Source organism: Eptatretus burgeri, chromosome 13 (assembly GCF_056783735.1).
Source record: "Eptatretus burgeri isolate ZD-2024b chromosome 13, Ebu_testis_v1, whole genome shotgun sequence".
Lineage (NCBI taxonomy): Eukaryota > Metazoa > Chordata > Myxini > Myxiniformes > Myxinidae > Eptatretus > Eptatretus burgeri.
In genome coordinates, this window is record NC_140973.1 from 20,877,345 (window position 1) to 20,896,940 (window position 19,596).

The 19,596-nt window shown below is 47.5% G+C and overlaps 1 protein-coding gene and 1 long non-coding RNA gene across 2 annotated transcripts in view; one reads left to right on the forward strand and one right to left on the reverse strand.

Annotated features, from left to right (window-relative positions):
• LOC147014020 (uncharacterized) overlaps positions 1-6,892 on the forward strand; it is a 46,380-nt gene extending 39,488 nt beyond the window's left edge. Inside the window, exon 3 of the long non-coding RNA XR_015050424.1 lies at positions 6,710-6,892. This is a non-coding gene — a long non-coding RNA (uncharacterized LOC147014020). The remainder of the gene's footprint in view (positions 1-6,709) is intronic.
• A 6,829-nt stretch (positions 6,893-13,721) lies between these two features.
• DIO2 (iodothyronine deiodinase 2) lies at positions 13,722-15,403 on the reverse strand. The gene has a single exon (XM_085850711.1). The coding sequence runs from the start codon at positions 15,113-15,115 to the stop codon at positions 14,306-14,308; it is 810 nt and encodes a 269-aa protein (XP_085706837.1). The 5' UTR covers positions 15,116-15,403; the 3' UTR covers positions 13,722-14,305.
• Positions 15,404-19,596: the final 4,193 nt, after the last annotated feature.

Consider the following 19,596-nt stretch of genomic DNA (forward strand, 5'->3'; position numbering starts at 1 on the left):
AACCACTTTTACTTAGGGACAAGGCTTCCATTCAAAGACCCCAGAAAAGAAAGGAAGAAAATGACCGTGTCCGTGGATCTTTGGGACTCCGTTCGCCGGTCCGCCTCCGTTCTCCAGAACCCAGACTCCACTGCTGGTCGGCATCTCCTCTCTCCACCTCCACTCAGCCCCTCAACTCAACTGGTCAACAACGACCTTCTTGTACGACTCTCTTCCAACCAATCTCTGCAACAACTCTTTTCCAACCACTCTCTACAACAACTCTCCTCCAACCACTCTCTACAACAACTCTCTTCCAACCACTCTCTACAACAACTCTCTTCAAACCACTCTCTCGGCATCAACCCGCGCTTCCTTTTTATAGCCACGGAGCCTTGCCCCTCCCTTCCCGGCACGCAGGGGAAAATTCCAGCAGAGCTCGGCTGGGCTCAGTTGTTGTTGCCCCAAGGGGAGGGTCGCAGTGGGCTTTTTCCACCCAAAATGAGCGCCCTCCCTTACTTCACCTTTGAACCTTGGCTCGATCCGCCCCTCCTCCCTCCCGGGGGAGGGGGGGAGGGGAAATCCCAGGCGTTATCGGGATTTCTCTCTTCGGAGCACCTTGTTGTTTTAACCGTTGGTTGGTGTGGTGTTATTCGTTGGGGAGGCCGGTGTGGTTGTTGAAGTAGTGGTGTGGTTGGCGTGCTTGTTGAAGTAGTGGTGTGGTTGGCATGGTGGTGCGGATGGTGTGGTTGTTGAAGTAGTGGTGTGGTTGACGTTGTGGTGGGGATAGCGTGGTTGTTGAAGTAGTGGATGTTCCAAAATAAAGATAGCAAAAGAATAATGGCTGACTCAAAGATCACAGCCCAGTTCCACAAATAATATCCCTTTCGACCTCTGTGGGGAAATCTAATCCGAACACACTTATCGACATAACTGATCTCTGGGATACCTGAATGGTGTTCTGTGAATTTCCACAACCGTAACAATATGTGTTATCTGTGTATATATATATATATATATATATATATATATATATATATATATATATATATATATATATATAATATATATATATAATATATATATATGAATGGTATTTGCATATTTATATGTATATGTGTATGTATGTGTATAAATGTTTATATGCGTGCATGTTATTTGTATGTATGTGAGTATGTATTTGTGCTTGTGTATACATGTATAAATGTTTGTATGTGTGCATGTTATTTGTATGCATGCGAGTATGTATGTAGGTATGCATGTATGTGTGCTTGTGTATATGTGTATGTATGAATGTATGTTATTTGTATGTGTATGTATGTGTGGATGTTATTTGTATGCATGTGAGTATGTATGTAGGTATGTATGTTTGTGTGTTTGTGTATATATATATGTATGTATGTATATGTTATTTGTGTGTATGGATGTGTGTATATGTGTATGTATGTGTATATATGTGCGTATGTGTGTAGGTATGTCTGTATGTTATTTTTGTGTCGATGTGTATGATATTTGTATGTTTGTGTAAAGGTATGTTATTTGTATGTGTATGTATGTATTGTTACGAATTTGGAATTCGTTTGCACACAACATACAGTTTCCTTTAGTCAGCTATGTCGATAAGTGCTTGTTCCCTAGACAGCTCACCTTCCATTGTTTAAATGTTCAGAAATCGATTAGATGCGCTGCGGATCAATTTAATAGTTTGGGAGCGAACAATGGAGACGTCCCTCCCCCTCTTCTGCGAAGAGGAAGAATAGCCCTGCCATCCCGTGATTCATGATGTCAACTCCCTCCCACCCGTGGTTCAGCGGGGGATGGATCACGAGGGCATGAGTCACATTGGGCGCGGCGGAAGGGGGCGGAGAACGATAAAGAGGAGATCTATTCTTTGTTCGTGTGCGAAGTGGGACAGTGGTTGTTCAGCAGGCCGTCGGGTCCTGTTCGTGTTGGGAGTGGGTTGAGTGGTTGTTCAGCAGGCCGTTGGGTCTTGCTTGGTTCAGTGGAGCTTCGGTTTCTGTTCGGGTCATGTGGTTGTTCAGGAGGCCATCGGGTCCTGCTTGGTTCAGTAGAGCTTTGGGTCCTGCTTGGCTCGGGCGGTAGGCTTTTTGGAGAGCTGCTTTATTTGGAAGAGAGTTGAGCCAGTTGCTCAACTCAAGTTGCGAGTGGTGGCTTCTTCTTCTTGGTTCGTGGAGCTCTTTGTTCTCCGTTTGGTTCCCGGCTTGGTGCGACTCGTCAGCCTCTTCTTAGAGGTAGTTCCTCGGGGAAGCAATGCATCAACGAGAAGGATCGGTGCCTCGACTCACCAGCACGTGTTGAGAAGCGCAGGAGGATTCGCGGGAGCTCGGGAAGGACCGCGGCTCACGGCGATTGGATCCACCTCGCTCTCGCTGGAGCCCGGGTCCGAACAACTTGAAGACCACACGAGGTGGAGAGGTTCGAGATCGGCTCTGGGTTTCAGCTCACTTGTCCTCCGAGCTGGAGACCGTTATTAAAGGCCTCAGCTACCATTTCTTGGGTGTATGTGTGTGTATGTGTGTCCGTGGGCCCGTGTCTACTAAGTAGTAAAAACTGTTAAGTGATTGTGTGGAACGGTTGTAGTTCTCCTGTCATGCGTGTTGGCCTTGTATAATTTCATACGTGTTTGGCCTTGCATAATTACATACTTGCATGACTGCATCATTGTTTACATGTGCTTTGTAAATAAATGTGCTTGTTCAAATGTTAACCCGTTCGTTGCGTCCTCTTCCCTTAATTGAGCCGCCATCTTCCACTCGGAATATAGTTGGTTTTTAAATAGCCGGTAAAGTGATCGGGTTCAACGGGACTGCGCGATAATACTCCGCTCGGTTATCCCAAAAGGAAGCGAGCTGCTTAAGCAGCTCGTGTCCCAGTGGCCCCGTTGAGGTACAGTCTCTCGGTAGTCTGTCCGCGTGAATAATTAGGTGCATCGACAATTCGGCGATTGACCCTGTCGCGCGTGGGTGGAATATTGACTAGGCTGTGGTGTGCTTAAAAACACACCCGTGGCTGGTTTTTGGCGTTGATCCGGAAAGCCGCGACTGGATTGTCCGTTCGGTGGACGAGACGGCCGCCATTGGCTAAACGCGGTCGTTCACACACTGGCGGGCAGAAATCTACAACAGTATGTTATTGGTATGCATATGTACATATGTGTTTGTGTGTAGGTATGTATGTATGTTATTTGAATGTGTATGTATATGTATGTTTGTGTATTTGTGTTGGTATGTATGTATGTTATTTGAATGTATGTGTGTGTTATTTGTATGTATGTGCAAATGTATGTTATTTGTATGTGTATGTGTGTATGTATGTATGTTATTTGTATATATGTGCAAATGTATGTTCTTTGTATGTGTATGTGTGTATGTTATTTGTATGTGTATGTGTGTATGTTATTTGAATGTATGTGTGTGTTATTTGTATGTATGTGCAAATGTATGTTATTTGTATGTGTATGTGTGTAGGTATGTATGTATGTTATGTGTATGTGTGTATGTTATTTGTATATATGTGCAAATGTATGTTCTTTGTATGTGTATGTATGTGTGTATGTTATTTGTATGTGTATGTGTGTATGTTATTTGAATGTATGTGTAAGTGTATGTTATTTGAATGTATGTGTAAATGTATGTTATTTGTATGAATATGTGTATGTAATTTATATGTGTGTGTATGTAGTTGTGTTATTTGTATGTATATGTGTATGTTTGTATGTATGTACATGTGTGTAGGTATGATATTTATATGTGTGTATGTAGGTGTGTTATTTGTATATACTAGTATGGGCCCGTAGGTGCGTGCCAGTAGGTGAGTGACAGTATGTGCAGCCTCTCTCTCTCTCTCTCTCTCTCTCTCTCTCTCTCTCTCTCTCTCTCTCTCTCTCTCTCTCTCTCTCTCTCTCTCTCAAACCTCGAAAAGGCACATCCGCGGGTCCCCAGCAATATTCCTGGAAAGTTTCAATCGTGCAAAAGAAATAATTAAAAATAAATAAATAAATAAACATTAATTGTGATGTCATTCGTGATGTCATAGCACCATGTCCTGTCATTGGTCGACAGATAAATGGCCGTAACTTGGGAACCGCTCGTCCGATTAATATCAAACCTTGAAAAGCACATCCGTGGGGCCCCAGCAATATTCCTGGCAAGTTTCAATCGTGCAAAAGAAATAATAAATAAATAAATAAACATTAATTGTGATGTCATTTGTGATGTCATAGCACCGTGTCCTGTCATTGGTCGACAGATAAATGGCCATAACTTGGGAACCGCTCGTCCGATTAATATCAAACCTTGAAAAGCACATCCGCGGGGCCCCGGCAATATTCCTGGCAAGTTTCAAACATGATCGGACCGTAGATCGTGCAAAAAAAAAAGGAATAAATAAATAAACATTAATTGTGATGTCATTCGTGATGTCATAGCACCGTGTCTTGTCATTGGTCGACAGATAAATGGCCGTAACTTGGGAACCGCTCGTCCGATCGATATCAAACCTCGAAAAGGCACATCCGCGGGTCCCCGGCAATATTCCTGGCAAGTTTCAATGAGATCGGACTGGCGGTCATCGAGAAACGGCAGTCGCAGACAGACAGACAGACAGACAAACAGACAGACACACACACAGGGATTGCTGGAATTATAAATAGATATGTGCATGTGTGTCAGTATATCTGTGTGTGTGTGTGTGTGTGTGTGTGTGTGTGTGTGTGTGTGTGTGTGTGTGTGTGTGTGTGTGTGTGTGTGTGTACGTTATTTCTGTATGTGTGTGTGTATGTATGTGTGTATATGTATATGTAGGATATGTATGTGGAACTATGTATGTGTAGATGTATGTATTTGTGTGTGTATGTATGTATGTATATGTGTACGTGTGTATGTATACGATGTGTGTACATCCGAAGATCATTAAAAAAACAGTGCTGCCCGATCTCCACCAAATTTTGCATATGTGTTGGTCGTACGCAGGGTTCAGGTCATGGGCACTAAAAAAGACAAATCGCCCTCTCCTCCCTGCCCAGGTTGCTCCCTCAGGGAGCGGGTTTTTGTAGTACATTTAAAAACATGTAGTACATTTAAAAACATCTGTGTCCCTCGTAATTTGAAACAAGTAACAGCTGTGGGGATCGAGCCTGTCGGTTATAACTTTTGTGCTCGGTCAATCCTCGTGGAGGAAAGAAGCCGCACTCGTTGCACGCACAAGACCACGTGTCGTGGTGGACCTTCCCTTTGGCCTTTTGAGAGAATGCATTTCCCGAACAGTTTGTGGCGCATTCATCGTTTACAGCCGTAGCTCATGCAAGTGCTCTTGTGTTAAACCAATTTAACACTCCCACAAATTTGATTATATTGCCGCCATAAAGAGTGCCAATCTGCAGGCAGGAGGCATTTGAGAACACGTTCCACGTGCGAGAAAAGTTCACACAAACCTTTTTCATTCGTGGCCAATGATGATCAGCTGATATGGGGGAGATCTCAGGGCATTGCCCTGTAAACCACCGCCCAAAACCGCCACCGCACAATGATCACGTGGATACCATGCAATTGCAGTATATTTTAATCGTCATGGTAAACGTGTCCAGAGGATAATGCAACATGTTAAATGCGGTGATTTATCCATTATATAGTCCTGTGTGCGTGTGGATCAATCTGGCAAACAGAGATAGCTTGGACGTCCTTCCATCGTGCTGTATATTGATAACATATTAATGGAGGGTTTGGGTGCAATTCCTATACATGGAATGGTCCTGCCATCCCCTCGTGCTTCCTGCTATCTCAAGTTATGGGCTTCAGCCGACGTTGTTATCACGTTATCCTTCAGACACAAGTGCAAACGGATTTGGGTAAGGCCACGGTCTCGTTTTGTTTGACGTTCCTGTAGAGTGACGTCACAATCGACGTCCGACGTCTGGCTCTGCGAAACGCGGTCGCCAAGGACACGTTCCACGTGCAACACCACTGGGCGATCGTCAAGCTGCTAACGGACCTATAGGGAACCTCGGATTTTTTTTTTTTTTACAGGCACGCGCACTGGGCTCACACCTTTTACCTGCACGTATGAACACCGATAATAGCCACGTAACCCGAACACCTGTCCCGAATTGCTCCCGCAAGTTTACTGCACCACCTGCATCATCGTTCATCCCCAAACCCCCTTCCCCTCCCCTCACTCCACCCCAGCCCCCTCAAAGCACTCCGACCGGATGAACAATAACGAGCGATATGGTTTTACATCCATCGAGGTGGCATCAGTTAAGCTTACCGTGACATGACCGGCACCAAGTGTTCCATTGTTGAGGTTGTCAGGGTGACCGTTCCTTCTGCGTTTTTTATTCACCGCTGTGTTTATAAACCCACTGTATCGTGCAATAAATATTATCACTCGTACAACAGCACATCCGTCGAAAATGTTTCAAAATATATAGTTGTGATAACATACCACGGAGTTTATAGAGTGAAGCGGTCTATTGACTCAGCCAGGTGGAAGGTATTGGAGAGTGAGGTTACCTGATCTAAAGGTGGGACTAAAACACTCATGGGAAACGACCGAAATGATTGTTGGTTTTGTTGTTTTCTTCCATTTGCACTGCTTGACAACTGTGCCCATTGTCAATGTTCGAAATTGAAAATGGATGACGCTTTGTGCTTTGTGCTTTGTCTTCAAACATATACAACGATGCACTTGCTAATCCTTTTTGTATTATAAGGTGTGAGCAACGGTACCAGCCAAAATGGGAAAGCAGTGACTCCATCGAACTGTGGATGAAGGCCTTGCAAGCTGATAAGAGTTCAAGTGTGCCAAGGAAAAACTTTGCACAGAGGAGTCCAAGGTAGAGGGGACCAGGTCTGAATCTGAACTGATGATCTGAGATCAGGCCGTTGTAAATAAAAGAAGGATTTCATGTTCACTGCGATGGTGGATTCCATGACTTTTGTTTTGCTTTCTACACAAAAACGAGTCTCGAGGCAGAGCAAGGATCCTCTAAACTACATGTATATTACGTTACTTCCAATTATAAGCTTCCTTGTGAGCAAAGAAGCATATAATTGAAAGTATGGTAATATACTGGCCAGTCGTTCAGAGGATGTTTTTGCACCAGGTTTGTGGACTACTTTGATGTTGTCTGACTTCCAAGTTGATGGAAGCTATAAAAGGGCAGAGAGAGGACATGCAAGAGCAGCAGAGCAGGTATTTAATATATCTGTGCTGATGCTGTCCGGTTCAGTTGCAGAACGAGAGTCGAGGGTTGTCAGAAACTTCTCCACCTTCTCAAATGAAAAAGAGAATCAATTAGCAGTTGGGTGCAACTGGGTCGGTTGACTACCGACTCCAGAGTGAGGGGTTGGAGACAAGATCTGGAAGCAAACACAGAATTGAGGCATTCGGCCTTCTCACAAGTGGAGTTGACCGTGATGCCATTTGAAGTGAGGGAAGGGATGGAGGGGGAACATACACCAGAAACAGACTTGACAAGGAGCCACCAGAGGCGTGTTCAGTTACCAAGTTTATTGTAAAGTGCTTACCAATTGACTTAAGCACCCAAGCAAGCACTCCATTCAAAACAGTTGATAAGGAACGGCTGGCTTGGCAAGCGCTAGCTATAACTGCTTGGTAATGAGAAAGAAGTTCAAGCTTGAGGTTGGCCAGATGTCTTCTGGCTCTCCTGAGAGTGGACACTCACTTGTTGCAGGCTTTGCGGATTGATCTGAGGTTGTCTTCGATCGGATTTGCCTTCCAGAAATTCCTCACAACAACTTACTCCGCTTTCGAATTCAAATTAAGCCCGTTCCTTTCGGCTCAACAGTGAAGATCTGTTAGCCATTGTGACGTCAGATCTCGTTCGTGAAAACCATTGGTCTCTGTCCGGCACATATTATCTGCATTGCTCTGTAATAACACTTCCACAAGCTTTGGCTGACAGCGTCGAACCATCAACCTCCAGTCTGACCCTGGGAACTTTCTTTCTGGTTATTATTCCCACGCTTTCGAAGAAAAGCGGGAATATTGTGATTGTCTCCGCTGTACGTCCGTACATCTGTCCGTCTGTCTTACCCTGTAACTCCTCCTACACCGTTTGAAATCGGAACTTGAAACTTTGGGACATAGTAGATACATGTATGGGGAAGTGCACAACACTTTCAGATTTTTGATATGGCCCCGAGGGGCTGGGACAGAGGGGTTGGGGTCATGGGGGTCGATTTAAAAAAATAAAAATTGTCTTATAGCTTTTTAAATCAAACATATTCATGAGTTATACATTTAACAACATATTTTTTTAAACACATGATGATCAGAGGGTGCTTGGGGGGTAGGGGGTGCTTCGCGGATAGGGGGTCAAAATAGCTCCTCCTACACCGTTTGAGATAGGAACTTGAAAGTTTGGGACATAGTAGATATATGTATGGGGAAGTGCACAACACTGTCGGATTTTTTATATGACCCCACGGGGCCAGGCCAGAGGGGGTGGGGTCATGGGGGGCTGATTTTTTTTTTTAAGTGTATTTACCATTGTACATGGTAAATTCTTTTGTAAAGAACTTACTTATGTGGCCCCCATGAGTGCAAACAGTCACAGGTTTTACTATATTTATCTAATTGATTATGAATAATTATAATTAATATTATACACAGTTCATTCCGATGATTAATTTGATGCACATTTCTATATTGCTGGACAGTGTTAAATTAATGTTTCATGAAATGTTGACATGCTTGCAATGACTTCTGATTTAGTAAACATAGTAAGTCTTTGGTCATAAAGCACATCAAATAGAAAAGAATAGTCAATCCATTTTGCAAGATAAAATTTCACCGAGCGTTAATGGGACAAAGCAGTGCGCGTGGGAATATGCGATGGTGTGCCATCGACAATGTAGTTCTAGCTAGCTTCGTGCCCATTTTCAGCACTGACACAGTGACATGGCATCATCGTTGGAAGGCGTACCCTCCCTGTATCAATAGTATTACTAAATTACAAAAAGGTATGCTGCACACTAACAGGAGCTGCACCCTGGGGTGTGTTCAGTTACCAAGCACTGCGAGCCAGCCGCTCAACACTTTCGAATGGAGTGCTTGCTTAAGTGCTTAAGCCGCTTGGCGAGCGCACAAGAAACTTAACTTGGTAACTGAGCACACCCCTGCAGTCAGTGTACCCACTATCCACCAGCAGTTAGATTTATCGATCACATATACAATATCATACCCTACGGGCCCGTACTAGTATCATATGAATCGTATACATGAACACAACACCCCCCATGTACGTTGGTTTGTTGGGTGTCTGTGCGCTGCCAAATGCTCAATGAGCAAGAGCGATTCAAACCTTCACATATTGGTTATTAAGTTATATTGTAACTACTGAAGTCATTTTCCACGCGCGTAATCTGCTGAACAGTCACGTGCTCACACCGAATGTCCCGTACGAAGGGTGCGACCAAATATGCTTGCACACTATGATTGGCTGCGACAGTTCAGCCAATGGGATCGCAGCGCAAGCTTTGTGCACGTGGCGCTGTGCGAGCCCCCCGTTGCCATTGGGTGATGCCCTGTCCACGGATGGCCAATCACAGCGCCATTATTTTATGGTCCGTGATGTTACCTGCATGACTGTGTCCCTCCCAGCACGTGTTTGGCATCAATGAAAGCGGCGGCGTCCCTATTTGCACTCTTGATGTACTCTGCTCGCCTTTCACCTTTTACTCCATGTAATGTTACCTAACCATTGTGGGCGAGGGGGGAGGGGGTTCGACAAACACACAAAAAAACAAGTGTTCTGCAGAGAGGAACTCAAAGATGAAGATGGCAAAAGGAAAAGGAGGAAGATACTTTGGGCCCTGGCAGGCCCACCTTGGGCAGTGACATCCAACGAAAGGGGCTAATGAGTTGAGATCAGCAAATAGTTTCATAGATTTCGCGAATCGAAACATTGAGGGAATATGTTTGGTCGATGTTATATTATCAGTTCCCTTACAGGGGACTTCAACGCAGGAGGAGGCCATGAGGCTGATGAAGCCTGCACAATGGTTACCAACCGAAGGTGTCAACCAACGAAGCAGCATGTACCATTTTTAAAGCTTTTGGTATGACTCGCCGGAGTCATATTCGAACCCCTGACCTTGCAAACTCGGAACCGATACGCGATCCATTACACCACCGAACCTGCTTATATTGGACTAGTGAGCGACTGATTAAACATGGAGATTGACTCGAGATGAGGAGGTGGACCTTCGCGATTCATGATTGGGCTTACACAGTGTTGAACTCGAGGAAAATTGCAGTGAATTGGAGCTGTTAGGGTGGTCGGTAAGTGAATCCAAGTTGTTGACGTGCACCGGAAACAATCACATCGACACTCCTCTTAAAATGTGCCAGAAGGTTCCACTCTCTCGAGAAATCAATAACCACATGCGAGAAGTTGATTGTCCAGAAAGATCCAAAAAGACCGTACGTAATTCCCCGTTTGATGTGCAGAATCGGTAGTCATCGTCATTCCAACACGTGAACTCTGACCCTCAGTGGTGCAAGTCAGTGTCCTCGAAGTTTCAAGATCCTGAGGCTCACCCTTGCTCAGATGATCAATTTTGTTAGTGGTGTACACTAACAGAGGAAACTCCATCATCAACAGAGGTAACAGCAGGACAAATTCCAATCACCTCCTGATCTTTCAACACCATCTCTCTGGACGTATCTCAGTCGTTCGACACTCTCTTGCATCCTGCTTTGCTTGTCAGGTTTGCTGCCTGCGGCATATAAGGCCACCCTCATACCTGGCGTTCTGACTTCCAATCACACAGTGAACGCCTTGCTATCAATGCGATGCTGTCCTCTCATAGTGGGTGCCGGAGTGACTCCAGGCAGTGCCTTGGGTTGAGTGTTGTTTCTCATCCACATCAACGATCTCTCTGGTTGGTTGGTTGGTTGGTATGGGAGCATGCACCAGAGCAGCGCGTCGCTGCGTCCACTTTCCGCCGGTACTCCAGGGGCCTCCGTCTGGCCATCCCCCAGGTTGCCTGGGCCATCCCAATCTTCTTGAGGTCTCTCTGATACCCTAGAGATCCCTCTTCCTTTGTGCAGATGACAAAACAGTGTCGTGGAGTGCCCGATCCCACCGACAGGCAGATGGAAACTCCATCATCCTCTGCCGATATGGAATTGATAAGATGTAGGTCCGACAAATGGAACACGCCTTTCAATCAATCATAGCCAATCTCACAGTCTCACCCTCCGACTCGGGAACGATCGTCAAACAACACACATATCTATATTTCCATGGGCAGCCACGAGAGGTTTGTCGTGTCTTGAACTTCACGGTCTGACCATCAGCCATGACCACTTCTGGACCAATGGCATAGCAAAGCTGGCCTACAAAGTTACCTGCATCGTTGCAAGTAATTAGTAATTCTGGGGAGAAAGGGGGGGGGGAGGATCTGACCTACTCACGTCTCACAAGGCATTAGTCCATTAGTCCGTACTCGACAGAATACTGATTTCCCTCATGGGCTGGATGGAGCCCCAGCCATCATCACATCTATATCTCCTGAAACCTGTGAAAGCTATTCAAGCTCTCAACATCATCAGCATCTTCCATCAGAATTACAGATATACAGACATGCGAACTTCAAATCCCAGAAAACAGGTCGGTGGCCTCTGTTTTTCACTGCATCTCCAATCTACCTCTATGCTCGCTCAGCCCTCTCACCAGGGCTGCATTTACCCAATGGCAACCGGGGCACGCGCCCCGGGGCCTCCACCATCCAACACATGCCCCGGGGCCTCCACCATCAAACACATGCCCAGAGGCCTCCACCATCCAACACATGCCAGAGAGCCTCCACCATCCAACACATGCCGGAGAGCCTCCACCATCCAACACATGCCCAGGGGCCTCCATCACCTTCAGGCTCATGAAGGTTTAAGCCAAGCCATGTCGGCTCAAGCCATCTGCAAAGACGTTGTACAATATTCACAATCGTTATGCCTTCCATTTCAGTTTTCCCTTCAGTGTAAAACAAGGATTATTATCGAAAGGTTGCAGCCGATAGCGGTCACGGGCCTTGAGAAGGCCATAGCATGTATGGGCCTCAGGCCTCGAACAACGTCTTTCCCCGAAGCGATCGTGTTGTTGTTGTGAAGCTAATGTTGAGGTAATATTTCTTTTTCCGGATGCGATCCTGTCCATTGGTGGTGATAAAAACCTGCAAAACCGCTCCTGAAATGATGTATTTCATCTGATAATTTAGCTTGTGGAACCTGCAGTGTTCTTAAGGCAACGGTGCAAATAGAAAATTGAATGGCGGTGTCACAGAATAAGATATGAGAGTTTAGGGTGCCATCAGTGAAAGGTTGAAAACCACTGCTTACTTCATCGTTCATGGCAGAAAGAGCCTCCACCACCATAAATCCGGCACTGCCTCCGACCCTCCAGGACACTAATTCCAGTATACCCCCCCTCCCCTCTGCCTTACTTAAACTCCCATGATCCAGACTTTCCAAATACCTTCACTACGTTGATCCTCTTTTCCCCCCACTTAGAATCTCTTCTTCTTTTTCTGCGACTTTTCAATGACACTCTTCCCTCCAAAGCTTCCAGCAAGCGATGCACCACCATCTCAAGTAATCCCCCATCCATACCCCCAATACCTTATACCCCCATAAAGCCGACCAAACTTAACCCTCTTACTTGCAGATCACTGTTCCATCCCCCAAACTCTTTTTTTTCTGTTCGATATTTCCCTTGCTCGTTGTGTCCATCTACATCTGCACTGCCCCCATTGTCTGGACCTTGACCTCAACACGTTCAATGCTCCACTTTTCCTGCTCGATTTATAGCAGGGCACACCAGTGACACGTCGGGGCCTCCAAGCTCGGCTGCGGAACCTCAACTCGATGGCCAGGTGCTCACGTGATGGAATTTGAGGTCCACAAACGATGTGGAAGTTGGCTGGGGCGTTTTGAGAATGATTTGATTTGTCGACTGAGCCAAGTGACCTCACGTGTGACTGATTCGACATGGATAGGCCAGAAGTCGACCCACCACAATCTCACTCACGACCCTCAATCCGCCCTCCCGCACACCCCCAGTTCCGTGATGAAAGCAAACAAGGTACACAATGAATGCAGAATCTTTTTTTTGTTTTCAATGGTCAGCCTGAGGACCTGAAACTCTGGTCAATGGACATCAATCTCTCTATCGAGTGCAGCCTGTGGCTGCTGGTTGCATCTTTGGTTGGGACGTGGCCATGCCGCTGATGCAGTGTCCCCCTATTACCAATACACTGGTGCTCATTTTGCTGACCTCGGAAGGATGACAGGCTGAGTCAACCTCCTGGTGTATAATAATTCAGCAGCCCAACGAGGCTTGAACTCAGGACCCTAGGATCCCAAGCCGTCACCCTAACCACAAAGCCAACACCAGGCTTGATGGACATCAAAAAGCAGCAAAGATTCACAGTTTAAAACTATCAGCATAACTTGCCTCCGAGCCATCATGAGTTTATCTCAAACACTTTTTATTATCTTTGCCTGCTGTGCCATTGACTTTTTGTTGGGGGACCCTTTCCCCCCAAACGTTAGGACATTGTGGAGGACAGCTTAATTGTGACCACGTGCTGCGCTGACAAGTGAACATAAACACAGAGTTCATTAGAAAAAGTTTTATTGGAAAAATGATTCCATGAATGTTGAAACTGTCTGAGTCAAAATCAGATAATTAAACGGATGTGTGTCTAGGTACACAGCCACCCTCCCCCGCCACCACCCAATTGTAAAGCGATGTATGCAGATGAGGAAGATGGAGAAGCCAAAATTCTTAATTGAAGGATGATGAACAATTGATTCCTTCAAGACCGGTGCTGTGACACCGTCCGGATGGTGGAGATCCACTAAACTTCGAGCTGCTGCCATTCCCATTTCGCCAACAGCCGTCATTCTCACGATCCCACATCGGCCGGGGTCCACGGCAGGTACGCCATCGTTGGTTTGGTGACACGTTCAAGCCGTGTGATGTCGCCTCAAGCTGGAGGCAAAGGTCATGCTCCGGTTCAATGAACACATGGTCGTTGAGTGCGCCGGATGATTACTGGACGCGAGCCAGGAGGCCGCGGTGGACCGGGCGTTCGAGCAATTGCATAGAATGCACAGTCCGTGCATGGATCCAGATTCATGTAATGACCATATTATGCTCCGAACCACGGTTCCACCACTGAGGTATACGACCTATTGAAAAAAAATTAAAAATGGTCTCACGGCCCTTGGAAATTAAGAGTACGACCCTCGATTAACAGGCGTTTGGAGGGAAACGCGCTCAGGCGCAAAAGGTCTCCAGGAACGACCCGATATCGCTGACGCGGTATGAGAATGGTCCCTTCCCACCCAAGAACACGATTTGCCCATCCTGAATGACGGCCAAGCGCTCGAAGGCCACGCCATAAGCCAGGTTCGCGTTGTCGTCCATTGCATCGGCCACCACCCGGCACGACCTTAGCGGAGCCTCACGCAGGAGCATGTGGGCCGCGCTGCGGCGCTCGTGCAAGTTCTGGTGACTGTGCACCAGGAGACCTCCTGGGGCGGGCCACACTTCGGCCGGGTGAGCTTCAGCCACGTACACGACCATGAAGTCGGCGCGGGCCGCGAAGGCATCAGCCAGGCGGCAGAACTCACCCAGCTTCTGCATGAACGGCGGTCAGCTGGCTGAACCGAAGTTGATAACCAGAGGTCTGCCAGCTCGAGCAAAATCCAAGAGCCGTCTTTGCTGTTGCTCGTGATAATTCAGGGTGTCGGAACAATGGTGTTGCTGCGAATGGCAGGGCGCCTTCACGGGCACGACCCTGGCGTTGGGGGCTTTTCCTCCGAGCCGCACCGCTTTCGTGAGGTCAAGCACGTAGCTCCGCCACACGGCACGCACACCCTTCTTGGTGAGCATTCGCGGAGTGGCCTGTGTCTCCTGTCGACCTTCCAGGAGCAGCAAGCGCGCCGCAAAACGTCGCACGAGTGTCGTAGCGTCATATATGGCGAGAAAGATGCAGTTCGAGAAAAACCAGGGCAGGATCTGAAGGGTGAGCACCACGTTGGCACCTGACATGTCTGAGCTGCGTGACCCGCACGGAGTGTTCATTCAGAAAATCGAAAGTCCAGCCGAGATCTTCGCTCAGCTCCACGATGTTGTTCCTTGATCGGCCCGGTGCTTATATAACCATTCCACCAGGTTTTTTTTCTGGAAATCCGCTCACGTTATCGCTCGTCTGAGCAGTAAAATTGTTTACGGTCTCCCAGCTCAACGTTCAGTGCTTCGCTCCGCGTGCGGATCACAAAACAGCAAAAGAAAAAGATAAGAATTCGCTTCTCACGGTTTTTACTGCTGCGCCTTCGTTAAACTGATCCATACACATTCTCTAACAGAGCTCCCCCCTCAATCTAGACACATTCTCGAACAGAGCCTCCCCCCCCAACAATCTAGACACATTCTCTAACAAAGCCCCCCCAGAATCTAGACACATTCTCTAACAGAGCTCCCCCCTCAATCTAGACACATTCACGAACAGAGCCTCCCCCCGCAACAATCTAGACACATTCTCTAACAAAGCCCCCCCAGAATCTAAACACATTCTCTAACAGAGCCTCCCCCCACAATCTTGACACATTCTCAAGCAGAGCCCTCCCCCACAATCCAGACTCATTCTCTAACAGAGCCTCGCCCCCCCCACAATCTAGACACATTCTCAAGCAGAGCCCTCCCCCACAATCCAGACACATTCTCTAACAGAGCCCCCCCACAATCTAGACACATTCTCGAACAGAGTCCCCCATCCAGACACATGCTCTCACAGAGCCCCCCCCCACACAATCTGGACACATTCTCTAACAGAGCTCCCCCTCAATCTAGACACATTCTCGAACAGAGCCTCCCCCCAACAATCTAGACACATTCTCTAACAAAGCCCCCCAGAATCTAGACACATTCTCTAACAGAGCCTCCCCCCCCCCCACAATCTCGACACATTCTCAAGCAGAGCCCTCCCCCACAATCCAGACTCATTCTCTAACAGAGCCTCGCCCCCCCACAATCTAGACACATTCTCAAGCAGAGCCCTCCCCCACAATCCAGACACATTCTCTAACAGAGCCCCCCACAATCTAGACACATTCTCGAACAGAGTCCCCCCATCCAGACACATGCTCTCACAGAGCCCCCCCCACACAATCTGGACACATTCTCAAACAGAGCCCCCCCACAATCTAGACACATTCTCTAACAGAGCCCCGCACGGCACAAGCTAGACACATTCTCGAACAGAGCCCCCCACAATGTAGACACATTCTCAAACGGAGCCCCCCACACAATCTAGACAAATTCTCTAACAGAGCCCTCCCCCACCCCACAATCCAGACATTCTCAAACAGAGCTCCCCCCGCCCCGCCACCGCCACAATTCAGACACATTATCCAACAGATCCCCCCAATCCAGACACATTCTCTCACAGAGCCCCCCCCACAATTGAGACACATTCTCAAACAGATCCCCCCAATCTAGACACATTCTCTAACAGAGCCCCCCAACCCACAATTGAGACATTCTCCAACAGAGCCCCGCGCCCCACACTCCAGACACATTCTCTAAAGGAGCTCCCCCGCCCCCGCCACAATCTTGACACATTCTCTAACAGAGCCCTTCACCCCCCCACAATCTAAACACATTCTCTAACAGACCACCCCCCACATGTAGACATATTCTCTAACAGAGCCCCCCACAATCTAGACACATTCTCTAACAGAGCCCCCCACAATCTAGACACATGCTCCAACAGAGCCCCCCCACAATCTTGACATTCTCAAACAGAGCCCCCCACACAATCAAGACACATTCTCTAACAGAGCCCCCAATCTTGACACTTTCTCTAACAGAGCCCCCCACAATGTGGACACATTCTCAAACAGAGCCCCCCAAACACACACATACACAATCTAGACACATTCTCTAACAGAGCTCCCCCACAATGCAGACACATTCTTGAACAGAGACCCCCCACAATGCAGACACATTCTCGAACAGAGCCCCCCACAATGTAGACACATTATCTAACAGAGCCCCCCTCACACTCCAGACACATTCTCCAACAGAGCCCCCCACCCCACAATCCAGACACATTCTCTAACAGAGCCCCCCGACAATCAAGACATTCTCCAACAGAGACCCCCCACAATGTAGACACATTCTCGAACAGAGCCCCCCACCCCACAATCTGGACACATTCACTAACAGAGCCCCCACCCCACAATCTAGACATTCTCCAACAAAGCCCCCCACAATCCAGACCCATTCTCCAACAGAGACCCCCCACAATCTAGACACATTCTCCAACAGAGCCCCCCACCCCACAATCTGGACACATTCACTAACAGAGCCCCCACCCCACAATCTAGACACATTCTCTAACAGAGCCCCCCCACAATCCAGACACATTCTCCAACAGAGACCCCCCACAATCCAGACACATTCTCCAACAGAGACCCCCCACAATCTAGACACATTCTCTAACAGAGCCCCCACCCCACAATCTAGACACATTCTCGAACAGAGCCCCCCCCAATCTAAACACATTCTCTAACAAAGCCCCCTTCCCCTCAAGCTCTACACATTCTCCAACAGAGCGCCCTACCCCACATTCTCTAACAGAGCCCCCGACCCCACATTCTCCAACAGAGCCCCACCCCGCAATCAATACACATTCTCCTACAGATCACCCCACCCCTAAATTCTCCATCAGAGACCCACACCCCACAATCTCTCACAATGACCCTTTCCAAGCTCCAAAGCGAGCGCAGAACTGCATCCATAGAGCAAGACTGGAAGCACCAAGGACTGAATGGTTTTCTCGGCAAGCAATGCCTCCAAAATCCGTCTTCTGGCTTTACTGGGGGCCGCACCCACCCAAGATGCTGACACTACCCCCATAATAGAACATGGCCAGCCCTCAGCCCATGCTTGGCCACAGCAGATCTCCTTGGATGGTTCTACTCGAAGGCCTTGCGGTGCTTGGTGGTGCGTTGGCTGAAGGTTCGTCCTGTCTCACCCACATATTCTCCCCCACAACTCCAGGGAACCTTGTAAACCACCCCTTCCCGGTCACTCCGAGGAAGCTTGTCCTTGACATGCATGAGTGCCTGCCTCATTGGGAACACAGGTTTGTAATTCACCCTCACACCTTCCGATTTTCATACTCTGACAATTCTTTGTGACAAGCCTGGCACAAAAGGTAAAACACAAAAACCTTCCTGTTGTTGTTGTTGGACAGTCCTGTTGTTTAGCTGCACCAAGACCACTTCCGTTTTTGTTAACGATCGGTCAAGGTAGCCGTTTCTCTTCAGAATGCCTCGAAGATGTTTCACCTCTCTCCTCTTATCTTTCATTGTCGATGGTAAATTCCGTGCTCTTTTTAGGAGGGTTTGTATCACAGCTCGTTTGTGTTCCATGAGATAGCAAGAGTCAAAATCAAGGTAACGGTCAGTGTGTGTGGGCTTTCTATAAACAGTGATATTTAAACTTCCTTTCGAACCCCTCGTCACCATGGCGCCCAAGAAAGCGATAGGATCCATCTTGTTCCTTTTCAAGGGTGAAACTAATCGAAGGAAAGGTGTTCACAACCATGCTGTGACAGATGACAAATGTGTCATCCATGTTATGGTACCATACACTCGGCTGTGTTGTTTGGGCTGGGATGGCACGTTATGGAGATAACAACCAATAACGCACACATCGGAGCCAAGTGCCATTGTTGGAATACATTTTATATACATACGCACACATATACATACATACACACACGGCGATTAAACCGTCTCCCCCACCAGGATTCCTGGTGAGGAGGGTATATGGTTATGGACACCCAACAGGATTAAAAACAAAACCTGTCAAAGGGTGGAGGAGTTCCTTGTGAGCCAATGGCAATCCATTTCAAGTGCCCAACTGTGTCTGCGGACATCCTGCAGTTGGGTTGCATTATTTTTTTTTAGGAGGTTGGTGGCAGGATTTGCACTCGAGCCAGCGTAAAGACTTCATTCCGCAAAACCAACAATTGCAAGGAAATCTGAAAACCCACTCCATGGGAGATCCTGCTGTGCTGCTGCCCTCTACAGGGCAGCTCATTGGGGCAAAGCCTTCGGGGGGGGCCCATTCCTTGATAATAGAAGGAAAACCAGAGGTTAAGCCTCCAGGGTCAGATTGCGGTGGTGTGTGGCAGAGTGGTGCTGAGGTGTCGTCCAGCAGACGATGGTCTCCTTGGGTTAACTTGAGGCGGTCTTCTTGGGTGGGTGCCTAGAATGTCCTATCTCGAAGAGAAGATGATCACCTATCTCTGTTATCACCTGACCTCAAGCGTTTGAACGTAGGTATTGCAACAGAATGGATAGGCTCGAAGAATGGATAGTGGTGAGATCATGGCTGGTGGTTGCACCTACTTTTGGTCTGGTCACTCTGATGGTTACCATGACCAAGGAGTTGCTGTAGCTGTGTGAAATACGCTGACTCCAATGATAATTGAGGTAACACCGGTCCACGAGAGTATGATGAGACAAAGGATTCATCACTCCTTGGGTGTC